The 26,354-nt window shown below is 36.6% G+C and overlaps 1 protein-coding gene across 4 annotated transcripts in view; it reads left to right on the top strand.

Annotated features, from left to right (window-relative positions):
* The window catches only part of KIAA1324L (KIAA1324 like), a 181,663-nt gene that overhangs the window by 120,624 nt on the left and 34,685 nt on the right, over positions 1-26,354 (top strand). For all 4 annotated transcript variants that reach the window (XM_010370633.2, XM_030933415.1, XM_010370631.2 and 1 more), the window contains 7 exons: positions 8,032-8,212; positions 9,289-9,417; positions 15,960-16,050; positions 16,720-16,822; positions 20,454-20,591; positions 22,099-22,362; positions 23,080-23,253. In XM_010370633.2, coding sequence (XP_010368935.1) covers positions 8,032-8,212; positions 9,289-9,417; positions 15,960-16,050; positions 16,720-16,822; positions 20,454-20,591; positions 22,099-22,362; positions 23,080-23,253 — 1,080 coding nt within the window. The remainder of the gene's footprint in view (positions 1-8,031; positions 8,213-9,288; positions 9,418-15,959; positions 16,051-16,719; positions 16,823-20,453; positions 20,592-22,098; positions 22,363-23,079; positions 23,254-26,354) is intronic.

The raw sequence follows: 26,354 nt of genomic DNA, 5'->3' as shown, positions 1-26,354 counted from the left end.
TACTACATATCAAGATGTGTAAGGCCCTATACAGATGCAGAGAAGTAAACAAACATGGATAATTACTTGGTGTTCTTGGCCCATGGTTAGGTTATGAAAGTCTCAAGGAGACAACACATTTTTATGTGACGTTATTCCCTGTGGTGAATAAATGAGGATTCCTAAATGTGACTTACTTGAATTAAATCTTAGTATATGCAAAATAGAGATGTATAACATAGATACATTAAAGAATATTCACTTCTCAATAAACATTCACTACAAAATTAAGTAGTGAGTTGAAAGTTTTATGTATGCTTTGTTTAAAAAAGTTAGTGCCTACTTCTTACATAAAATGAGGTACACTCATATAGGTGCACACAAGCACATATACAAATTCAGTGTTTGATGTTTGAACTCAAAAGAATACTGATCAGTGATTTTACCAACAAACCTAGTCCCCTAGAAGATGGGGTCTTTCCCTGTTCAGTGTTATGAAACAAATACATGGAACTGAAAGTGAATGTCAAGCAATGCAGGCTTTATTCGAGGGTCATGGAACTGAGAAGTGGGAGCATGGTTCACAACTTCTCTGTTAGTGAGGGGTGAGGGAGTTAAAATATAGGATTTCTCTAATGAAGGGATTGGACATGAAAAGCAAGGGGAGGAATATTCATGTGTTTTCTAGAAATGGGCAGTAAACTTCCTGGAACTAGAGTGCTGCCTGCCTTTTTGTCCTTTTATGGCTTCTTTTGGCCATTGTCATGGCACTGGTGGAAGTGTCACTTAGTATGGAAATAAAATTGTGAGATTATAATGAAACCTGAGATCCTTTAAGTCATTTGGTCATCTATCTTGGTTCTAACCAGTCTCAGCTGGTCTGGTTACAAAGGGAACTTTTTATCACAGGCATCCTGTTTCTTAAAGATAAACACAGTTAGGGCAGGGTGGAAATTCAGCTATGTTGGGTAGGCATTACACCAGGTAACAGTGACACTGGGCAAGAGTTAATCAAGAGAAGATGTGTTGTAATATTAGCAGGATATTTGACAGAGCATCTCATGATTTCCTTATGGATAAGATGAATTGTGGACTAAATGATATGGTTAAGTGGATATATGACTAACTGAAGAATCATATATAAAATGTTTGATTTGATAAATGATTATCAGCTTAGAGTACAGTATCATATATATTTGATATATTTATATATATGCCATAGGAATATAAATACAGCAAGTCATTTATACATACTGTAACTCATACAAAGAAGATATGTCAGATGAGTTTTCAACATTTTATTTAAAAATCATTAACTTCATAAAGACATTAAGAATATGTATATCAATTTGTGAATAAATAAAGAATGATAAAATTAAGATTCAGAAAGACTCCAGTGTGCTTGAACAATGAGCTCAAATTAGTAAAATCAAAATTTATTTGTGTGAAAGAAACTCTCAGATATAAAAGCATTGAGAAAAGAGAAAATAATTACTTGCAAAGAAGATTTCCTGGGAAATTCAAGCTTTAAAAGACCTAACTCACCAAATAAAAAATGCAACAGCTATTTAAAGTGGGGAAAATTCTTCCCCCGCAAGAATACAAAGAATAGTTTTCAATTAAGCTGTTCATGGTTAAAAATAGCAAGTTTCTCATTTGTTTATCGTATCCACAAAGGTTGTCTCATATCCACTACAAAAGGGAGTAGGGAAAAGGTTATTTTTGTTTGGGAGTTAGTAAACAGAAAAGACTTAAGTTTCTATTTATTTTGGGTATTACACTGAGGCAGAGTAACCTGTGTAGTGTTTGTCTCCCTCAGCCACTCCCCTATTGTGGGACATGATTCACATGTTTCCTTTCAATGGGTGCTTGGGGATGATTATAAATTCTCTAGTAATGAATTTAAAAAATGTTTCAGAAATTGGATGGGAGCCCTGACTCAAACCAATGTAAAACTGAGGAACAGAGAGGGGAGGAGGCAGGAGCCTGTTGACTCATTTAACTGGGAAGTCAATATAGAACAAATTATTTTAAGATGTTATCTTGCTGTGTAATGCTAATATTCTTGGCTCAATTTGATTTCCTTCTCAGGCAAGCCCTTTCCGGTGTTGCAGGATGCTCACTGTCATCTCCATCCAAGCCACTATTATCCTCACAGCTCTTGATACTACGAACACTGACTGAAGCTTCAGAAAAGATTGATTGGCCTTGCTTGAATCATGAGCCCATAGCCAATCAATCATTCTCTCCAGGAGTGCTGGATACTCTGATTGGATGTCTTAGTTCACCTGCAAATTCCTGTAGCTGGGGAGGCCAAACTCTGTAATTCCTAGTTCCTTTCAGCATCACACAGATCAGTTCCCAAAGAAAAAAAGATGGTTACAGTTACCAGAATAAAAAGAGAATGATTTTGCACAGGTTCATAGAAAGCATATACTCTTAAATATCATAAATAGGTCTGGCAAGATTGTCTTGGTATACTGAGAATTTCCATGGAAATTTGCACATACCTTCTTGATACTTACATAGTGATTATAGATTAAAAGATCACTTTATCACAAATACGTGATCGTTTCCCTTACCAGATTCTCAGCTTCCTGTATACAGGGACTTGTTCTTATTTATTTAAAAAAAAAATCTCTAAGCCCAGTGTAGTACCTAGCACATAGAAGGTAGTGAAACGTCTGTTGAATTAGTGAGAATTAGTAAATGAGTGAGTGATTATCACATTTTGAGTGCTGTGTTCTGTCTTTGGCATACAGTTTGAGAAAATTTTGACAAAAGGGGAAGAATCTAGAGGACAGAGGCCAGGATATTTTGTATAAAGTATGACTGAAATATTTGGAAATATTTTTTCAGGTAGAAGGAAAACAGCAAAGGATGGAAAATCGTGATCATCTTTGTGATGTTTCCTACTTGTCTTACAGAGATTTGATATCTTTCCTTTGGTCACTCGTGGCATTTTGTGTTTCTCTTGGAGAAGATAATGATGAGACAGTAATTATCGTAACAGTAACGGTAGTGTTAATACCACAAGCAGCTATCATTTCCATATTTGTGAACATACTCTCTTCATATGTGCATGTGTGTGTATATGTATGTGTATTCAAACATTGCCTCTAATTTCTTTCAACATCTGTGTAAGTTAGACATTCCTGTACCCAGTTTTCAGATAAGAAAACTGAGGCTTAATGAGGTTAATTAACTTCCCTGTGATCATAGCTGGTCATAGCTGGTCTTAGGTCTGGAATTCTAACTCAAATAGTCTGTTTCAAATTGTAGTGCTTTGTATCCCTTTCATGTTTTTTAGTTTTTACATTATAGTAGCTGTGAACCTGTCGTATCATTATTAGACTACAACCTTTTTCAGAGCAGTTTGCCTAATTCTTGAATCTCCCATAGTACTTTGTCCCATGCATAGTAGGTACTCAGAATTTCCTTAATAGGGTATTTCAAGTATTTGAAGGGAAATTTTAGAAAAGAACTCAGGTGAACTTAGAGAAGGTAAATTCCAGTGGGATGTAGTGATGTTCTAACAAACAGAGCTGCCCAATACTGAAATGGCATGTTTTTTCTTTCTTTTTTTTTTTTTTTTTTTTTGAGACGGAGTCTTGCTCTGTCGCCCAGGCTGGAGTGCAGTGACCAGATCTTGGCTCACTGCAAGCTCTGCCTCCTGGGTTTACGCCATTCTCCTGCCTCAGCCTCCCCAGTAGCTGGGACTACAGGCGCCCGCCACCTCGCCCAGCTAGTTTTTTTGTATTTTTTAGTAGAGACGGGGTTTCACTGGGTTAGCCAGGATGGTCTCGATCTTCTGACCTCGTGATCCGCCCGTCTCGGCCTCCCAAAGTGCTGGGATTACAGGCTTGAGCCACCGCGCCCGGCCAGCATGTTTTTTCAATTAGGGAACTTTCTGCTGATGCTCAAAGAGTGCCTGGCAGGGAGGATATTTTAAAAGGGAGCCTTCTTAGAAGGAAGCATTAGGCTATACAACTTCTTCATCTCTGGAGAGGTGAACTCCAGATCACAGAGAGTTTGCTAGTGTTCAAATGTCTGATATTTTATTTGCCTTTTAATGATCTTTAGTGTTGCAAATTATTCCAAATGCTCAATGTCTGTAACACAGTACTTCTAAATTATATAGCAGGACAAATATGTAGGGGATATTAAAAATAGGGTGTAAATGGATTCAGTTTTTAGATCTGCCTTTCTGTGCACAGGATTTAAGCAAGTCAAATATACTTAGAGCCTATGTTTCTTAATTAGGAAGAAGGGAGAACATGGAATTTCTCAGAGACTAGGGATTTCTGAATTGTTTAAAATAAAATTTTTTGAATAGTCTGTTTTTAGCACTCTTTTTTTTAAAGCAGCTTTATTGAGATATACTTCTCAGTACCATATCATTCATTCATTCAATGAGTATAATAATTCAGTGTTTTTAGTATAGTCACCACAATTTAATTTTAGAACATTTTCTTGCTTAAAGCCCTGAACTATCAGTAAAGTGTTAAATTTCCATGGTGTCTTCCACTATAAAGGCAGAAGATAGTCAAAGCTGTTAAGTATTTAGGGGATATATTAGTCTGTTCTCACACTGCTATAAAGAAGTACCTGAGGCCGGGCGCGGTGGCTCAAGCCTGTAATCCCAGCACTTTGGGAGGCCGAGACGGGCGGATCACGAGGTCAGGAGATCGAGACCATCCTGGCGAACACGGTGAAACCCTGTCTCTACTAAAAAAATACAAAAAACTAGCCGGGCAAGGTGGCGGGCGCCTGTAGTCCCAGCTACTGGGGAGGCTGAGGCAGGAGAATGGCATAAACCCGGGAGACGGAGTTTGCAGTGAGCCGAGATCGTGCCACTGCACTCCAGCCTGGGTGACAGAGCGAGACTCTGTCTCAAAAAAAAAAAAAAAAAAAAAACAAAGAAGTACCTGAGACCAGATAACGTATAAATAAAAGAAGTTTAATTGGCTCATGGTTCTGCAGGCTGTACAGGAAACATGGCTGAGGAGACATCAGGAAACTTATAATCATGGTAGAAGGGGAAGCAGGCATGTCTTACGTGGACAGAGCAGGAGGAAGAGAGAGAAGGGGGAGGTGCCACACACTTTTAAACCAGATCTCATGAGAACTCACTGTTACAAGAACAGCAAGGGGGAAATCTGCCCCCATGATCTAATCACCTCCCAACAGGCCTTACCTCCAACATTAGGGATTACAATTCAACATAAGACTTGCATGGGGACAGAAATCTAAAACATATCATAGGGGAAGGAGGTAAACACATGGGAAAAGAGAAAAGCAGCAAAGCCTTCATAGAAAAGGAAGGTAGGTGAATGCTGGTATGTATTTGGGCAGGCTGACGACTTGCTTAGCACAACTGTACATGCTGAGCATGGCTTTGAAGGAGGAGTCAGATACAAGTTGGCAGCATGGTGTGGGTAATTCCAAGAGAGACAAATGATGAGTGCCCAGTGGCTTGCAACTGGAAAAGATCAAGGTTTGAGACCGGCTGGGAGATAAGAAATTGCCTGCTTGGCTGAGACCACCTGAGCCAGAACATCATGGAGCACAAGGCAGTTAGGTTAGGGTCAGTTGGTAGACCTTCTAAAACACACATATAATTTAGCCCTGATGAGTTCAGCCAATGTATAAAGACTTAGTACATTTGTGAAGTGACAACTGAAGTAAGAAATCAGACAACCTTGGACAAAGCCAGTCTCAAAATTTGCCTAAATTTTAGTCCTCCCAGTTTTGAGTTCTGTTTTTATATGAAAATCAGCTTCCAGTTGATTCTTAAAACTGTGTGTGATTTTTAAAATGTATTTTTTTCATGCTATATATGAATACAGGTACTGGGTCTCTTTTGTGATCTTAATAATAACCTGATAAATTTTGCTGTATTAGGGTTTTGGTTTTATAAGACATTTCATAATTTTATCTCAACTTGCCAAAAAATGAATTGATTATTGATTTTTCACGTGCACTGGGAGCCCTCTGGTTCTAAGTATCATTAATATTATTATCTTTACCTAGTCAGCCAGACTTGAAAGCATCTGTCTCCATTAGAAAGAGAGGCAGAGAATCAATCTGCCATGTGAAACAAGAGGCTTTGTAAATAAAACTTTTACTATAGAGCATTTGAAATTTGATTTCTACGTTTTTAAGTATCTTAAAGTGGTGTACATTTTTTAATTTTTAAGAAGTTAGTTTGCACGTATTGAAAGTCATGTGGTTAGCTGACTTCTCAAAATATATTTGCATATTTTATTATTTTTACCTTTACCAAACTGACTCTTGTTGACTGGTGTTACTTTACCATTTATTAGTTGTGTTTGGCTTTTGGGCAAATTAAGAGCTCTAATCTGGAGTGTTTCCTCATTTATAAACTTGAGGATAGTAATATGTACCTCTTAAAATGATTGAGAAGATTACCTAGTACAGGGTGTCAGCACCACCCCCCACTCCCACATGGGAACCAACTGCTGTCAGCAGTGCAGTAGCTCACACATAACACAATCCGTTTTTATTAATGTCAAAATAAATCATCAAGATAGTGAATTAAGTAGGATTTGAAATTTGTTTTATAAGCTTGTTAAACCAGAATTTTAAGAAAGTAATCTCCCCAGTATGATGATGTTTCATTTGCTTAGATTCTCTGAATTTTATATTGCTTTTCTTAAGGGGAGTTGAGGGCCCCTATGGATATAGTATCTAATGTATTTTTCCAATTATTTAGGAGTCCCCAGCAGGAACAGCCATTATTTTACAGATGGTAAGAAAGGCAGGTGTGTGAAGTGGCTGGCTAAAATGTTTCATGACGCAAGTCATAAAATGAATGTGGAAAAATAGAGTTGTAAAAAGAAAAAATGTTATTTATAATTATTTTGAGACTTTTACTTTAAATCATTTTCTTAAGCGTCTTTCTTCAGATAAGTTAATCTACTCTTCCGTAAGAATACTTGAGAATAAAACTGGGTGCCTAAAGGAGTTACTATACATGATTTTCTACTAACTGGGAATAGCTATGGACAATTGCCTTTTATTTTGGTTCCCCAGCTTTAATAGTAGATTTCCTATTGCAGAAGTTGTTTTAAAGAATAAAAAATACTTTTAGCAGATTATGTGTTTAAGAAAAGGAACTTTTAGTCTCTTTTAAAAATGCCGTATTTAGTTATTAAATAGTTGATTTATTTATATTTTTGCATTTAGAATACCTTTTCTATTTTCCTCCACTGAAATATCAATTTTGTTTTGGAATGGCTAACCCATTTGGTATTTCTGGTTTAAAAATGAGAAAAAAAAATTGGTAATATCGGCTTTTGGGGTTTGGCTGAGTTACCGCTGTTTTCTTATATTTTGCTTTGTGTGGGGGTGAATGCATGTGTGTGAGAGAATAAAAGGGCAGAGTTTAAACGATTACTCTCCTTGAAGGCAGAGGCTATCTTAATCATGATGTTCAGAGCACATGGATCAGGACCTAGAAGCCTCTGGGGTAAATATTTTAGCTACAGCTCTTGTAGTCTAACATCAGGTTGTTGAAAGAGACTCAGAGAAACACTACCAATATTATGAACTAACAGGATTGAAATTTGAATCTTGATGCATTCTTTTTGAAAAATAACCTTTTTGTGATTGCTATGTGCAAAGCATAATGAAATGTGCTGTTGGAGGAAAGGAAGAGGGTAGTGGAAGTCTCAAAATAAAAAAAAAACAAGTTGCTGCATAGAAACTTATGTCAGCTATGGAATAAAGGGAATGACTGGATAGAAGAGTAAGGGTGATAAGCAGGTTACCTATATTTTAAACAGTTATTTCATGATGAGGAACATGCTATGTATGAAGGAAGGTCACCTATAGCTTAGGGTAAAAACATTTGGAAGTAACAGTCGTTTCCCCACCAAAGTTCTCTCCCTTCTCTCATTTTGTCACTGATGTTTTAGCATCTGTCGGCTGGACCTTCTATTCATTTGCACTTTTCCTATGCTACCAGTTTAAGATTTTTGTTATAAGCATGCTATATGACTTTTTTTTTTTTTTTTTTTTTTTTGGTAGACACAGATAATGTACAAGTGGATAGAGCCCAAAATCTGCCGGGAGGATCTCACAGATGCTATTAGATTGCCCCCTTCTGGAGAGAAGAAGGATTGTCCACCTTGCAACCCTGGATTTTATAACAATGGATCATCTTCTTGCCATCCCTGTCCTCCTGGAACATTTTCAGATGGAACCAAAGGTTGGTCCAATAACTGGGCCTTTAGCAAAATGATCTTGTTGGACTACTGTGACCATTTTCTGAATTGTTTTTTTTAATGGAAAGTGGTTACAGAATTTCTTTAGTTTTAGTAGACAAAAATTACAGTCAACTGTAATATTTTAGTTGCAGGTAGATGGCTTGAATATAGCCATGTTGTATGCTTACTATCCAGAGCCTTTGAGAGATAGCATAAAAAGGACTCTGAAGTCAAACTGATTTGGATTTGAATCTGTATCCCCCATGCTACCAACAGTGTGATTTATCCAAGTTGTTTAAACCTTTTGAAGCTCAATTTTCTTGTCTGGAGGATGGTGGGTAATATCTGGCTCATCATTGAGAATGACATTTAAAAATGTCATCTGTAGTACTTTTGCAGCAGGTATAAATGTTTGCAAAATATTTTCTTTCCCTACTCCTTTTTTACTGATGTGATGATGCAAAGTGGCTACATTTAAAAATGGTTGGAAAAGACCCTTCTCTTTCAATTTTGCAGATGTCAATTTAAATCAGGCTTATTTATAAACCCAGCACTTTCCCAGCCCCTCAAGCCCTCAACTCCCAGCCATTTCTCAACGTAGTCAATATTTTGAATTTCAATTAATCAGTTCATAAATGGTATTAATATTCTGTTAAGTTGAATAACCAATAGGAAGAGTGAAATCTTTCTTTATTCATAAGGTGGAGGAACTGATTCTAAGGTCACATTCAGGAGAACTTGAACTTGTACTCATAATTAGTCTTTTTATGGAGGGTGATTAAGTGTTAACGGCTACTCCCAGACATGAAGGAAAAAATTATTTTTAAAGATTTTGTTTCTGTCCTTTTCCTTTTACATTTTAGTCAAGTGTATGTACATATGTATACTATATCTAGAATTCTGTTCTTTCCAGATTTCTTTTGAAGAGTTATTACATCCTGAGGGAACTGGTAGTCCAATATCTTTTTTTCCACTTCTCTCCCTGCTAATTGTAATGTAGTAGTGTTTGCAACAGAGAAAGAGGAAGTTGTCCAGTTGCAGTTTAATTTTAATTGTTGACCCTACTTGTCTCCTGTAGAATGTAGACCATGTCCAGCAGGAACAGAGCCTGCACTTGGCTTTGAATATAAATGGTGGAATGTCCTTCCTGGCAACATGAAAACTTCCTGCTTCAATGTTGGGAATTCAAAGTGCGATGGAATGAATGGTAAGTTCAAAATCAGCCTACTTGATGTATTTCAGCAATAGAGACATCATTCATTCTTGAACTCAGCTCTCTAAAACATGCCAAGTATGGGTATGAGGAACTTTAATCTTATCATTTGGCTACTTGCCCATCTTCTGGTTGTACCATAAAAATAGTAAATGTGGTGTCACAGCCAGATGATGTTCATACAAGAACAAACTATTAATTTTGCATTTTTTGGAGGTAGTATTGAAGTAGATACTGAGGATCACTTTTATGGTATAAATGCCAGAATAGATTTACCAAGGAGGGGGATGAAATCTATGTTCTTTACCATTTTAAAGAGTAGCATGATGGGATTTCTGTCTTGATTAGTCTGGCTTAGCACTGTGCCCTGGTGAGGGTTTAACTGACTTCAAATTCCCCTTGCCTGTCAAGTCTATGATTGTATTTACAAAGTATATATGAATTCTACCTATTGAAATTTTGAAAATGTGGCAGAGTTCTACAGGACAGTTGTTGAGTTGTATTTGTTCTTACCTTTTAAGTGCTTAGAGGGCTTGGAACTTACATGTTCTGCAGTATGTGATGGTTGAATGAATGTATGTATTTTTAAACTTGATGCTAGGAGTAGGTATTGTATATACCAGACCTTTACACTAAAATGCATCCTTTACTTATCACCTCGCTGGCATTTTTTATCTGCTTGGTTTTCTCTATATTATGTTTACTTATTGCAAACACACATGTGTGTGCTTTTTAACACATATGTTTTAAATCAATACCTATTCAAAAAAAGGCTTGAGTCATAGGAAATGAGGTGTATACATGAGCACAGAGATTGACAAATAATAGGTCTTTGAATAATGTTAAACAGATGAGTGAAAGAGGAAAAGACAAAGCCTCAATCTATATATTAAATGTGAGATATTCTTCTTTATTGACCAATAATCCCACTTTAAAAAATTTGTCAAGGTCGGGCTGCGGTGGCTCACGCCTGTAATCCCAGCACTTTGGGAGGCTGAGGCTGGCGGATCATGAGGTCAGGAGATCGAGACCGTCCTGGTGAACATGGTGAAACCCCGTCTCTCCTAAAAATACAAAAAAAGTAGCGAGGCGTGGTGGTGGGCACCTGTAATCCCAGCTACTCGGGAGGCTGAGGCAGGAGAATAGCGTGAACCCAGGAGGTGGAGCTTGCAGTGAGCAGAGATCGCGCCACTGCACTCTAGCCTGGGCGACAGAGTGAGACTCCGTCTCAAAAAAATAAGAATAAATAAATAAATAAAATTGTCCTCCGGGAGAAGAAGAATAAGATATAATAGCTGTTACCTGATCATGAAGGTTTTCTTTTTTTCCTAAAATGCCCTATAATTGAATTTTAAGTTGAGGAAATTAAGACCTATTGGAAAAGTAAGATTGGGAAGGCAAGGGCATTGAATAACTCTATAAAAGTACTAATACGTGTGTGTGTGTGTGTGTGTGTGTGTGTATTCACTTACTAGTAAAGATTATCTGATATTTTAATTTGATCTTATAGAGACCTTACTCATAGCTTAAACTCTGGAAATAGTTGATTTACCCACTTGCTTACTCATTTACTGAGAGTCTATTTTAAAATTTTTCTTAGTTTTCAGTAATGTTCAATGATTAACTGAAACCTGTAAATCTGTGCAGTATTAGTGTGTGGTATTAGTGTGTGGTATTGAAATAGTAAACAGTAACATAAAAACTACAAAGATAAAAGGTGATGTATATTTTGTGACTGGCTGGTGCAGTAGCCAACCTTGTGAGGAGCAGTAGTCACAAGAACAAAGGTGAAATGGAGAGGCACAGGGGCAGCCTGTCTCCTGGGATAGTCACCCACCCAGGCATGGAGTTAAAGTGAGTGTGCTTTGACCAACTTGACTGTATGATTTGGAGTGCTTTGAGATTCATGTAGTCTTGGTCTGATTTTCACACAGTTACAGAACAGGTATGTAGAAGTAAATCTTCATGTGGTAAAATTTTGCCTAAGAGAAATTCAAAGTTGGAGACAAGTTACTTTTTATTCATGAAGATGTTCATTGGGCCTTATCTATAACAACAAAAATTGTAATAATTGAAATATCCGGAAATAGGATGATGTTTACAAAAGTTATATTATGCTAGTGGAATGAAATATTATGCAATCATTATGTGCAAGTTGTACAGAAAACAATTTGGCAATGTTTCAGAAATTTAGAAGGTTCCTATTCTCCAAGCCAAAAATACAACTTATGGGGATTATACCAAGGAAACAGTGTGATGTAAAGAAAAATTATGCACAAAAATATTAATTTTAGAGTTATTTATAAGAGTGAAAAATAGGAGAAAACAAACTAAATTTTCAATAATGGGATAAGGTTAAATAAAATTATGATATAACTATATAATATTGTTAAGTTGTTAAAATTAGATGTACAAAGGATTTTTAGTGGTTTTCTAAAGATACATAATAGTTGTACATATTTTGAGGATACATGTGATATTTTGATATATGCATACAATGTGGAATGATCACATAAGGATAATGGGATATTACCCCAAACACTGATCTTTTTAATGTTGGGGACATTCTAATTCTTCTAGCTGTTTTGAATAACACAAAAAATTACTACTAACTATACCCTACTGTATATTGAACACTAGATCTTATTTCTTGTATTTCACTGTATTTTTGTATCCATTAATGAACTGCTGTTTATCTCAATGGGGGAATGTTTTTGATAGAATGATGTTTAGAAAAATCGGAAGACAATGCTAAATGAAAGAAAACAGAAAATAAAGTAGGTTATATGGTAAAATCTAAGGCATATATTTTAAAAGCATACACTAGAAAAATACTAAAAAGAATGTTAAAAGGCTATTCCTTGGAGATGGGAGGTTTATGTGAAGTATGAATTACTCTGTTTTTAAATTTGGTTTACTGTATTTAATATTCCTTATAGACACTCGTTGCTTTCAAAATCAGAATAGTAACACAGAATATTGATTTAAAAATATATTCATTTGATCCAATAACTCTTTTATTGGTATTCCTTTTTAGAAAAATATTGAAAATACAGAAAAGCTTTACAAAAAAATGTTTATTATAGTTTCTATTATATTACTTAAAGGTAAAAACAAACCAAATGGTTAAAATGGGTGTGTAATCAACAGTAGGTAAGTCCTGTAGTGGGAGGGAGTTGGTGAATTATGCAAATTATATTTAGCTGAATAATAAAATATTATTTCAGTCATTAACATGTTTATGAAGTATTTATACAAGTGCTTATGAAATAATGTTAATTTATAAAAGCATGATACAAAATTATCTATAATAAGAGCTCAGTGATGTAAAAACATGTATGCATTGAAATAAAGTGAAAAGAAACATCACAGCACATGGTGTTTTTTTCTAGGTAATGAAGTTATAAGTAATTTTAGGTTTCAACTTTTAAATTTTAAAGAAAAATTTTATTTATTTTATGATAAATGTAAGTATGATTTTTAAATACAAAATAATCTTAAAATATAAAACATATGTAGAAACATGGGAAATATGAGAGTCACTCTTATGGAAAAAGGAAAATATGAAATTGCATATGCCCTTATTGAACTGTGCATATGGACAAAGACTAGAAGGGAATGTATAAAAATTATAATAGCTGTTAGGGTGTTAGGTTAGCAGTAAATGTTTTTGAAATCAATATTCTGGTTGACACTGTTCCATATAGTTTTTATGCTTGAGAATGGATAAAAATAACAACTAGGGCACAGGAAAAGTCAGTATTTCCTGGGTTTTCTACTGACTTTGGGATGCCCTGGTTGGTATGAAAAAAAGTGTTAATTTTTATATTGATGACATGTGAAAATTATGATAATCTGTGTATACTGGGTTAAATAAAATATATTAAAATTTCACTTCTTTCTTTTTACATTATAAAATGTGGTCCTTAGAACATTTAAACTCACAGGTGAGGCTGACATATTTCTCACATTTGACAGCAATGGTCTATCACTTAAGGCACTTACATTGATACTAGCCTTCTGGTTTCCCTTTGAGGCCACTGTCCTCCTGCTTTTCTTGTCCAATATATTACCATGCGTGTGTCTTTCCACACACAGCTCTGCTGCCACGTTGGCAGTCTGGAGTTCTGAGTCAGGGGGTTCAGTGCAATCGATCTTCTTATTTCTTCTCCTTGGTGTTTTTCCTGCTAAGGGTATCATCAGTGTTTAATTTCTTAGGGCTCCTATAACAGAGTGCCACACACTGGATGGCTTCAAATGACAGAAAAGTATTCTCCGAGTTCTAAAGGCCAGAAGTCTGAAATCAAGGTGTTGGCAGGGCTATGTTCTCTCTGAAGCCTTTAGGGAAATATCCCTTCTTGCCTTTTCTAGCTTCTGGTAGCCCCGGGAATTCCTTGACTTGTGACAGCATAACTTTAGTCTCTGCTTCCATCTTCACAGGGCCATCCTCCCTCTGGGTCTATGTGTCCCTGTGTCTTCCTATGATCCTCTCCCTTTGTGTCTACGTCTGTGACCATATTTTCCTCCCCTCATAAGGACACCTGTCATTTTGGATTAAGGCCCATCCTAATAACCTCATCTTAACTTGATGATATGCATACAGTCTTTATTTCCAAATAAGGTCTCTTCTATGGGTATTGGTGGTGGGGATTTCAACATATCTTTTCTCAGGGACACAGTCAACCCATAACAACAAGTGTTCTGTTTGGCCAAACCTGTGGCTGGAGTTGCCCCAAAAGTGGCTGGCAGGGGTGCTCCCAAAAGGGACTTCCCCAAACTGTCCTGAGACAGGGCCAGTTGGGATTTCAACAAAAGAAGCACTAAACACCACGATGATCCAGTCCAAAGCATTGATTAGGGGAATTTACCTACAGAGGGGCCTGTAGCATACCTCACAATGGACAGTAAGACAAGGAATGTTCTACTGAGGTGTGTCTGGAATAAAGGGAGTCGGGTTGTAGAGTTTAGATGAGGGTTTGAGGAGTTTGGCTCAAGGCTGGGGCTAGTTTCTTTCAGTATTTTAGACAACAACCTAAACAGCTCTATCAGTGCCTGGGAACGTTCAAGGCCCTGGCTTGGGGTCAAGCCTTCAGGTAGTGGAGAGGACATGCAGCTGGCCAGGTCTCAAAGGGGTCAAAACACTGTTTCTCAGGACAGAGAAAAAAGTGGAGGACATTGGGGAACTCTCCAACAAGCAATATTCAAACATGGGAAATGTTTATTTCCTCCTGCGGGAATATTAGTGCTCCAGACTTAGCTCTCTTTACCATCCTAGTACTGCCTTCTTTTCTTTTGCCCTTCCCTATTCTATCCCTCCTCATGGCATTTCTGAACACTAGGAGTTGTTCTCAGAGAAACATTTCATAAAGTCCTCCCTTTATTGATATAGAATTGCTCCAAGTGGGAATATCCTTCTGCATTTTATCCGCATTGTAAGTTTGCAGTCTCTTTAAACCTAAGTGCCTCTCATATTGCTTACACTGCAGTCAAGGGCCTGTTGTCCCACCGGGTCAGACTGTTTTATGGCTATTCAACTCTTAGAATTCTCTACCTGCTTATCTGTCTTTTCAACCACAGTAGGTAGCCAAACAATGGACATCTCTCTTTTAAGTATGTACATTAGTACATATTATTTTTAAGATTAGCTTGATTGATGTATAGTCAACATATCAACTCTGTATAAATTGTTGATTATAATATTTCAAAAATCGCCAAGTCAATCTAGCACTGAATCAGCCTCTTCCTTAGTTTCTTTCTTATACCTCTTGTGGTAGCAGATACTGATATTTTCTTTTAGAGATGGAAATGCCAATGCTGAGGTACTGCCATTAATTAATAACCTTGCTTGATGGTATGTTGGAGAGGCCTCTCTTTTCCTCATTTTACTGTGGCCATTTCAGTTTATATTGATTGTTACTTTGCAGAAGACGGACCTCATAATGGTTCTGTGTGGACAGCTCAACAACTGTTGACAGTTCATGTTCTACTCATGTTCTACTGACTTCTCAGTGAGGGTGGACTTTGTCTTACCTTCCTATCCCAGTGCATATCATAGTTCTTGGCACTCAGTAAATGCTAGCTGAATAAATAAGTGAATGAATGCAGAACAGGGGTTAAATTAGGGAACAATACAGCAAACTATAAGAATGAACCTCAGGTCCCAAATCTTTTCTATTAAGTAATTTGAAGTTTCTATTGCACATTTGTTGCCTGAAGACTAGGATTGTTCATCTCAATATATTAGATTAGATAGAGACCATCTATTTTAGTTAAAATACAATTCATGCTTCATTGAGAAAACTGTTGTTATCCCATTAAGTATTTTTTATTCAAAATAATGTGTCACTTGGTTCCTCTTGGAACATCTACCTCAGCATGAAATTTGCAACTGTGATTAAAAATAGGGAATTCATTTGTAGCATTTCTAACTTTGAATGGAAACACTAATGCTTCTTCTTACTTTTACCTTATTTAAACAGATTGTTGGAAATCATTAATGGAATTTTTATTAATAAAATAACTTTTATTACTTCTAGGTTGGGAGGTGGCTGGAGATCATATCCAGAGTGGGGCTGGAGGTTCTGACAATGATTACCTGATCTTAAACTTGCATATCCCAGGATTTAAGTAAGGAAAACAATTCTAATTCTTTTCTGTAAGAATCCTCACACCTGTTTCCCCACATAAATAAAGTAATAGGTCTACTTTATGGAACAATATTGCAAAAATACTTAGTAAATAACAAGCTGTCACAGGGTAATGTATTATATTGAAGAGTATCTGTAGAATTAGTGATTGAGAAACTATAAATGTTAGTTATATATTACTTGGATAAAACTGAAAAATTTAAACAATAGTGTGTCCAAATGCTACAATAACTTTGATTCTTGGATGCTTAATGAAGAGGTCAGTCCAAGTTGTTTGCAGGAATATCTTTTGGTTTATTTATCTATTTTTTCTCAGTTCTCTTGGTAAAATAGTATGTTAGAAATTTCTTAATTCCATTTCGTTTTAGTTCCCCATGTTGAAATTACCCAGTAGGAGTTTTTCCTTTAGAATGGATGGTATCATTTACAACAAGAGGTTCAAGCATATTACCATGGTTATGTGGACTCAGTGTCTATGAAGGGTGTGGACAGGTAGGATTAAGTGAGGAAGGAGTTGTGGGTGAGGGAAGTGGTAGATTAGAGGAAGAGAAGAGCATGGCTTTTTGTTTAATAAAAATAGTGGCTTAATTTTATTCTAAATTGTATTTAGAACATACTATAAATATTGCCATTTTAATCTGTCAAATAGACCACCAACATCTATGACTGGAGCCACGGGTTCTGAACTAGGAAGAATAACATTTGTCTTTGAGACCCTCTGTTCAGCCGACTGTGTTTTATACTTCATGGTGGTAAGTGGATGGGCAGCTTTCAAAGGCAGATTTCTAAGCTTAGCATTCTCCTTCAAGTGTAAATTTATTTGTGGCAAGTTGGGATAATAAATCCTTTTTATTTTTTATTTTTGGTATTCTTAGCACCTTTTATAAACATTAAAAAATATCTCAAGTAATTAAGAATTGTGCAGTGAAGTCCACAAATCACCTGTTTATTCCTCATGGGAAAGACTAAGTGAGGGAGCTTGGGTGACTGATAGAGGCCAGGGAATATTAATCTGGTAAAAAAATTCCTTCATGAAAATATCACCAGCAGAATGAAAATTCTCCCCTGATAACCATTCAGCTATTCAAACTATCTGGAAGGAAAACACATTGTACTAATAAGTAAGGGCAGAAATTAATGGAGATGTAGAACACTGAGAAGAAAGAGAGCATTTAGACAAAAGACTTCACTATGCTCATGTCATAATGTTGCCTGTTTCTTTTCTAGATGTCATACAAATCTCTACTCTTAGCTTGAGGAAAGTATCACGAAATTTACTAAGACCTTATGTGAGATTTAAAAGGTTGTTGGCTAAGAGTTTAACATTACAATTAAATAGTTACTTCACAGACTGCTTTGTTTTTGTTTGTGTGTTTTTTTTTTTTCCAATGACGTGTTAGTAGCTAGTTAACAGTTTATTAACAATTTTCTCCGGGATATGCAAAATGTGAGGAGACTTAAACATTTATTTGTGATTAGTGATAGCTTAAATGAAGGCAGACTTTTTTTCTGAAAAAAAAAAAATATATATATATATATCAACTTTGTAGCAGTAAAAGATCATGAATAATCTTCGGTACAGCCATCTGTATCACAAAAAACCCACAAGTCTTCAATTCTCCCAAGTCTGTCTCCTTATTTCTTTAGTTTGTTCTTTTCATACTCAGTGCCTTTGCTGAAATGCAGACTAATATAATCTCTTAACTGGACTATTCAGTAGTCTCCTATACATTCTTCTCATCTCTACTCTTTCATCTATACTGCTGTCAAAATAATCTTTTTCCTTTTTGGAGACGAAGTCTCACTCTGTTGCCCAGGCTGGAGTGCAGTGGTGTGATCTCGGCTCACTGCAACCTCTGCCTTCTGAGTTCAAGTGATTCTCCTGCCTCAGCCTCCTGAGTAGCTGGATTTATAGGCATGCATCATACGTCTAGCTAATTTTTGTATTTTTAGTAGAGATGAGGTTTCACCATGTTGGCCAGGCTGGTTTCGAATTCCTTACCTCAGGTCATCCGCCCACTTCAGCCTCCCAAAGTGCTGGGATTACAGGCGTGAGTGACTGCGCTCAGCCAAAATTATCCTTAACCAGAAAAACAACAGTAGAGGCTGGCGTGGTGGCTCACTTCTGTAATCCCAGCACTTTGGGAAGCTGAACCAGGTGGATTGCTTGAGTCCAGGTGTTTGAGAGCAGCTTGGGCAACGTGGCAAAACCCCATCTCTACAAAAAAAAAAAAAAAAAAAAAAAAAAAAATTCGCTGGCCACAATGGTGCATACCTTTTATCCTAGCTACTTGGAAGGCGGAGGTGGGAGGATCACCTGAGCCTGGGAGGTCGAGGCTGCAGTTAGTCATGATCATGCCACTACACTACAGCCTGAGCAACAGGCCCTGTCTCTAAAACAAAACAAAACAAAGAAAACCCCCCAAAATTGAACAGTAGAGGCATGAAGAACAAAGCTATCCCTTCCCTTGTTGCTTTTTATGGCCCATAGCAATTATTCGTAAAGTGTGGCCCCTGGACCAGCACCACCTGGGTCCCCTTGTGAATTGTTAGAAATGCGTATTTCTGGGTCTCAGCTTAGTCTTACTGAATGAGAAACTCTGTGGTCGCAGCAATCTGTATTTTAGCAAGCATTGAGGGTGGTTCTGAAATACTTTAGAGTTTGAGAACCAACGGCCTCTGAATACACTTCAAATTCTGTAACATGGTGTTTCTATGACTCTTTGTATTCTTTCCCCAGCCTCTGTTTCCAAACCTGCTTTTATGACTCACCTTTCTTTAGTCACCTGAGTTTGTTGGTGTTAGTGGAACACTCTGTACTTTTTCATTCCCTGTGTGTTAACACTCTAAGCTAGAATGACATTCTTCCTTTTGCTGTTTTGTCTGGTGAACTCCCAATCATACTTCAGTGGCAGCTCAAACTTCACCTTTTCTCAGAAGCTCTCTCTTACTCCTTTCAGTCAAGTTAGCCACTCTCTCCCGTGTGCTTCTAAAACCCTTTGAAAAATCCCTGTTTTAATTGTGTGAACTTATTTATGTTTTTTTCTCTCTTACTCAACCAGGCATCCCTGAGAGTAGGGATCTTATGGTATTTATATTGTTGAATCAATCCTAGAGCTTTTAGCTTTTAGCAAAGTCTGCCATTTTTTTTTTCCTCTGTGTGATTTGATCTTCTCACAGGACTTTTGGAGATCTCAAACTAAATAATATATAAAATGCTTTGAATATCACGTAGTGCTTCACAAACGTAAGGTGGTATTATGTGCACTAATGCATTACATTTCATTTATTGTAACCCATAATGATGTTTAATGAAGCACTATCGATATATTATGAGCTGCTTTTTGGGAATGATGATTTCATTGTTTGGTTACATGGGATTTCTATAATGTATGATGAGCATTTTCTGTTATTCCTGTCTGTGGTGTGAACTCAGGATGTGTCTCTTTAGAGCATATTTGGTTACTTTATCACATGTTTGATTCCTATATTCTCAAAGGATGAAAAACAAAGCGACTTGTCTTGAGCTCATGAAACCTTATTGCCAGCATCCCAGATAATTAATGGAAGCCCATCCAAATTCCTAAGTGATCTATCAGGATTTCTGCCAGGAAAATTAGAAAATTCAGGGTTTAGGCTTGGTTTTCTTTTTATGTAAATTAGATGTGTGTTACATTATCTGGTCAACTTATTAATATTTGCTTTCTAGTCATGTTAATGACAGCATATCAGTTGGAATATCACAAATTTGTGTGATTTTAATATTATCTTGAATTTAGTTAAATAAATAAGAAATAAAATATAAATTAAATCTTTTGGAAGTCAAGTATAAGCAAGAGAGGATTTCATGAACATAAAATAACATTCTGCTTAACATGCACTTGGTTAAAGTAACCCTGAAACTTGCAAGTATAATTCAGGGGAACTTGGAATTCCTATGTAAGAGCTCCCTATCAGAATCTCTGAAAGGAAAAAGATAAAAAATTGCAAGCCTTTCCGTTCAATGATAATCTTAGAAGTTTATTGTAAGAAGTTTGAGGAGTTATGTTTCCTCTTCTAAGTATATATCCCAAGCCAGATGACATACATGAAACAAAAATAGACAATAAAATCAAAAAACTGCAACCCTTTAACATACTATGATTTGAGACCTCTTTCAAGTTACATGAACAATGTGGTTGATATATTGTGATTACTGAGTGAGTGAGGTGCTTGTGCAGACTTGAAGGTAAGTTTTAAGAGTTCTGGGATTACATGTTCTGTTTGCAAATAGTCATAAACTCTGGTTTACTTTAAATATAAATACATTTGTAATATATACACAGGTATATTAATGTTGAGTTTGTGCTTTATTTGAATATATTTTTTTCTACTGTGTTTTAGGATATTAATAGAAAAAGTACGAATGTGGTAGAATCATGGGGTGGAACCAAAGAAAAACAAGCTTACACCCATATCATCTTCAAGAATGCAACTTTTACATTTACATGGGCATTCCAGAGAACTAATCAGGGTCAAGATGTAAGTTCCAAGCACTTTTTTTTTTCTTTAAACACACTAATCATGCCCCCTTGTGGAGATACATACGAAGTGATCACTCAAATTTGGAAGAAAAGACTGCTTCTTTAAAAATATAGAATGAATAATCTGGTTATAGAGTCGGTGGTATAAAAATGATAATTTTTTATTTTTTGAGAGTAAGAATGTATGGAATAAAATAACAACATGTCTTTGAATTGTTCTTCACTCTGAACAAATATAGTTTTTGGAAACTTATGAGAAGGAAAATCTAATTTGCAGCTCTCTAAAAATAACTTGTTTTTAAAGCTTTCTGAGGCTTTGTGAAGATGGACAACTTTCTTCCTCTTCATCTGAGTCATCTGATGTTTATCTAAGAGCCATTAACTAGTGTCTTTTTATTTTTTCGTTACAGTAATATTTCCTTTACAGCCTGGAGAATGTGTATGTACACACCATTGAGCTAACACACAGAATCATTTCCTTTATTTTATTTTCCCTGCCAGAATAGACCTATTCCTCCCCTAAGTATATTCCATTGTACCATATGTTTCAATAGTAGCAGGACTTATTTTGTAGATCTCCATAGATGTAACCTTCCCAAGGTGAGAACAAGATAAACCACTTGTTCAAAAGTGGCCGTAATGCTATGGTGGCAAATGTATGGCTTTTTCTCTTCTCTTCAGGCTTTCAGTGGGGAGCAAATTCCCCAGATTGTACTTGACTCTAGTTATTCCTTATAATTGTTAAGATTACCGTCCTGTGGGGCATGAACCCTTCCTTGCCTTCCATTTATCTTTGTCCCAGACAAAAAGCATTAAGTAGTCTAGGGTAACACTTCTCTGTACTGATAGAGTAATGCCCACTGCTTAATTAAAGCCAGACCTTAAAGTGACCCAGTGTTACAAGAAGGAAAATCATAATAAGTCCCAGGTTTTTGCTCTCTAGTCCGCATCTTTTCTGTATGTTGATTAGGGAAAGGACTGGAGAAGGAAAGGAAGACTCAATGAAATTGTGTGATTGCATTGATTTAACACAGTTAATGTTTGTGTGTGACTAGAGGTCCTAGTCTTCTAAGATTTTCTAATCCCCATTCCAAGGCATTTCTACCCTGCCACACTTTCAACATCCTATTGTATCATTTGATTTAGGCTAAGATGTGAATAAACAATGTTGGGAGATAAAAAACTGTTCCTCTCTTCAAACTATACTAGTTCTTCTGGATATGAGGTCTATAATTGCATCCTGATTTCTACCAATTGTGACAGATCTCACAGTAATTGTGACAAAACTCCTGGAACTCTATTATTGTGGAAATTAGTTTCTAGTGTCAAGATTTAAGATTTTTAAAAAGAAGAACCAAATAGCAGTGATTTTAATCTATTGTCAATTACAAACTATTAGGCTGGAACACTCTATTTAGTTATTTTGATGATATCAACATAAGACATAATCTGGTTGTACAACTAAGCCCCAAGGCAGAAGTCATTACTTTCTGCTCTTTTTTTAGAATAGACGATTCATCAATGACATGGTGAAGATTTATTCTATCACAGCCACTAATGCAGTTGATGGGGTGGCATCCTCATGCCGTGCCTGTGCCCTCGGTTCTGAACAGTCGGGTTCATCGTGTGTCCCCTGCCCTCCAGGCCACTACATTGAGAAAGAAACCAACCAGTGCAAGGAATGTCCACCTGACACCTACCTGTCCATACATCAGGTCTATGGCAAAGAGGCTTGTATTCCATGTGGGCCTGGGAGTAAAAGCAATCAGGTAAGTGGGTCTGCATTTCAGGTATCCGCATGAAAGCACATTTTAATAGAGAAATTTAAGGGTTCTCCTTAACGTTTCTTTGGGAGCTATGAGGTTGCTATTTATTCTGAAATAAGACTTTCAGCTTACCGTTTCTCTTTTCTCCCTTCTTGCATTTATTAAACACTTCCTGCATGTCATGAAAGTACTAGTTACTGGTGACACAAAATATTAAAAGCTCCCAAATAAGAATGCTTTTCCAAAATATTAAAACTGATTTCTTGTGTATTGTTTAGGTACAGCAAATAAACTACCTATCTGTAGGCTGGCTATAGCAGTCATCTGGGAACAGCTAGTGTTTCTTAAAATTTTTAATGGCAAAGATTGATGCCATATTACGAGTGAAGGACAAAGCAGTTTTACTGTCTGTTTAAATTTACATAACAGAATTTTGGCTATTTCTTACTATTGTTCTTTACTCTGAACAAATATAGTTTCTACAAGGAACAAACTTGAGGATAACTTTACTCTGTCTTTAAAAGATTCTGAATTTTCTGAACTCTGGCTAGAAAAATCTAGTTAGAGTTTAGAAATTCTTGGTATTAGTGTAGTAAAGTATATTATAGCTAAGATTAAATTACTGGAATAGTTTTTACACCTAGAACTTTTTTCAAATACATTTTAGTAGCAGCTAATATTTTCTTTCCTGCTATATCGTTTCTTTATTTTTAATCAAAGGACCATTCGGTTTGCTATAGTGACTGCTTTTTCTACCATGAAAAAGAAAATCAGAGTTTGCACTATGACTTTAGCAACCTCAGCAGTGTGGGCTCATTAATGAATGGCCCCAGCTTCACCTCCAAAGGAACAAAATACTTCCATTTCTTCAACATCAGTTTGTGTGGGCATGAGGTGAGTTCTGACTGTCAAGGTGAGATGGACCTGTATTTCAGCTCCGATCGAGTTGATATTTTCTGTGTTAATGGACCAGTGAATTCTCTATGGATATCAACCAAGTATCAGAAAATGAAGTTTGATTGCTTAGATCCTCTATTGCCTCCTAGAATATTGGCAGATTTCTCCACCAGGGGCAACCTTGTCTGGTTCTCAGTGTATCAAATCACTTATGCAGTCAGTTGAAACCCGAAGGTTGGAGCTGTGGTGTAAGTGCTTTGAGGACGTTTCGTTTTCATAAAAATGGGTCAGGGTTGTCAATCTTACCTCTTTTTTAGGCAGGAAGTTATTTGAGAAAGTTTTACTGTTGTTCATGTTGTCAATTTTGTGTGTTAAAAAGAAAAAGACTTTCTTTTTTTTTTTCTTTTTTTTATTAATATACTTTAAGTTCTAGGGTACATGTGCATAACGTGCAGGTTTGTTACATATGTATACTTGTGCCATGTTGGTGTGCTGCACCCATCAACTCGTCATTTACATCAGGTATCACTCCCAATGCAATCCCTCCCCCCTCCCCCTTCCCCCCTCCCCATAATAGGCCCCGGTGTGTGATGTTCCCCTTCCCAAGTCCAAGTGATCTCATTGTTCAGTTCCCACCTATGAGTGAGAATATGCCGTGTTTGGTTTTCTGTTCTTGCGATAGTTTGCTGAGAATGATGGTTTCCAGCTGCATCCATGTCCCTACAAAGGACACAAACTCATCCTTTTTTATGGCTGCATAGTATTCTTTTTTTTTTTTTTTTTTCTTTTGAGACGGAGTCTCGCTCTGCCGCCCAGGCTGGAGTGCAGTGGCCGGATCTCAGCTCACTGCAAGCTCCGCCTCCCGGGTTTACGCCATTCTCCTGCCTCAGCCTCCCGAGTAGCTGGGACTACAGGCGCCGCCACCTCGCCCGGCTAGTTTTTTTGTATTTTTTAGTAGAGACAGGGTTTCACAGTGTTAGCCAAGATGGTCTCGATCTCCTGACCTCGTGATCCGCCCGTCTCGGCCTCCCAAAGTGCTGGGATTACAGGCTTGAGCCACCGCGCCCGGCCCGGCTGCATAGTATTCTATGGTGTATATGCACCACATTTTCTTAATCCAGTCTGTCACTGATGAACATTTGGTTTGATTCCAAGTCTTTACTATTGTGAATAGTGCTGCAATGAACATACATGTGCATGTGTCTTTATAGCAGCATGATTTATAATCCTTTGGGTATATACCCAGTAATGGGATGGCTGGGTCGTAATGGTACTTCTAGTTCTAGATCCTTTAACCCTAGAAGAAAACCTAGGTAATACCATTCAGGACACAGGCATGGGCAAGGACTTCATGTCTAAAACACCAAAAGCAACGGCAACAAAAGCCAAAATTGACAAATGGGATCTAATTAAACTAAAGAGCTTCTGCACAGCAAAAGAAACTACCATCAGAGTGAACAGGCAACCTACAGAATGGGAGAAAATTTTTGCAATCTACTCATCTGACAAAGGGCTAATATCCAGAACCTACAAAGAATGCAAACAAATTTACAAGAAAAAAACAACCCCATCAAAAAGTGGGCAAGGGATATGAACAGATATTTCTCAAAAGAAGACATGCATACAGCCAACAGACACATGAAAAAATGCTCGTCATCACTGGCCATCAGAGAAATGCAAATCAAAACCACAATGAGATACCATCTCACACCAGTTAGAATGGCAATCATTAAAAAGTCAGGAAACAACAGGTGCTGGAGAGGATGTGGAGAAATAGGAACACTTTTACACTGTTTGTGGGATTGTAAACTAGTTCAACCATTATGGAAAGAAAAAGACTTTCAAGAGGAAGTTTGTTCAAAATAAAAAGGAGACATGCAGGGCCAAATATCAGTTGATAAGGTAGGCTTAAATCATACAAATGGATTTTATTTTCTGTGAGAAGAAGAGGAATTTTAATTGATACTGGCAATGGTGAGAGGTTGCAGGACCATAATGCCCAATATTTTAATGGACATATGAGGTTAGGGTTGGGAAGTATGTACAGGTATATGCACGCAGAGTAGAAACAGAATAAGGCATTTCCTCCATGTCACTTCCCATATTAACTCCTATATTTTCAATTGCCTTCATTATGAGATACTGTGCAAATCTTTGCACAAAGGAAACAAAAAGAGATCTGATGACCATAGAGGTTTTCAAACAAAAAGATCCATAACATTTTACATGGTATGACAGTTGTCCTGTTTTGATTTTACCTGGGGTGATCCAAGACACTCAGTAGATTAGTTACTCAGTTCACTCAATAAATATAAATACCTGTTATGTGCCAAATAGTGTGGGAAGCAGTGAATAAGATTAATTTCATTATCTATCATACTTCTATCACAATCTTATCCTACATTAGCACTACCTCTTTTTCTGCCTTCTCTTCTCTTCCCCTTTGGCTTCTATCTCTTTTTTTCCTTTTTATTCTTTTTTTTTTCTTTTAGCTTCCACTATTTTCCTTTTTCTTTCCTAAGTACCTTTTCTTTGCTCTTTTTCATTATTTGTTATTGGCTTCAACATTTTAATTTAAGCCTAGTAAAAAAATATATAGTGGTGAGAAGGGCTATTGTTGTGAGAAGGCTTGGTAGCGGGAGAAAAATTTATAGGTTAGGTCTGCTAGCTGCATTAAGAAGGATAATCTTTTATACTTTTCTTTTTACACATCTGTGTACACTCTATATCTAACACCAGTGAAGTAGTTTTCCTATTTTTACATTTACTTTGTAGAAATTATGGAGCAAGCTATAGTCCTTTCCAGTGGGACTATAGTATATTTAAACAATTTTTCCATTTTTATAAGTTATATCTTCAATTATTTTCTAAATTATTAGAAAAGCAAATCTCTGTATTCCCTTTAACTTGTACAGTTGAACAGATACACATCATTGAATCTAAGAGTAGGTGAATAAAGACACTTGTAGTGACCAACTACTTAGAATTCAGGTGTTTTTCTAGAATTTTGCTTTTTCTAGAATTTTCCTTTTTTTCTTTAGCCTTCACATTACCTTTCTGCTACACATAGGATCATAAAGGAAAAGGAAGATCAACTC

The sequence above is a fragment of the Rhinopithecus roxellana genome, chromosome 6, assembly GCF_007565055.1.
Source record: "Rhinopithecus roxellana isolate Shanxi Qingling chromosome 6, ASM756505v1, whole genome shotgun sequence".
Taxonomy (NCBI): domain Eukaryota; kingdom Metazoa; phylum Chordata; class Mammalia; order Primates; family Cercopithecidae; genus Rhinopithecus; species Rhinopithecus roxellana.
The sequence above is the reverse complement of the archived record's forward strand: the minus strand, read 5'-3'. Positions and strand labels throughout refer to the sequence as shown.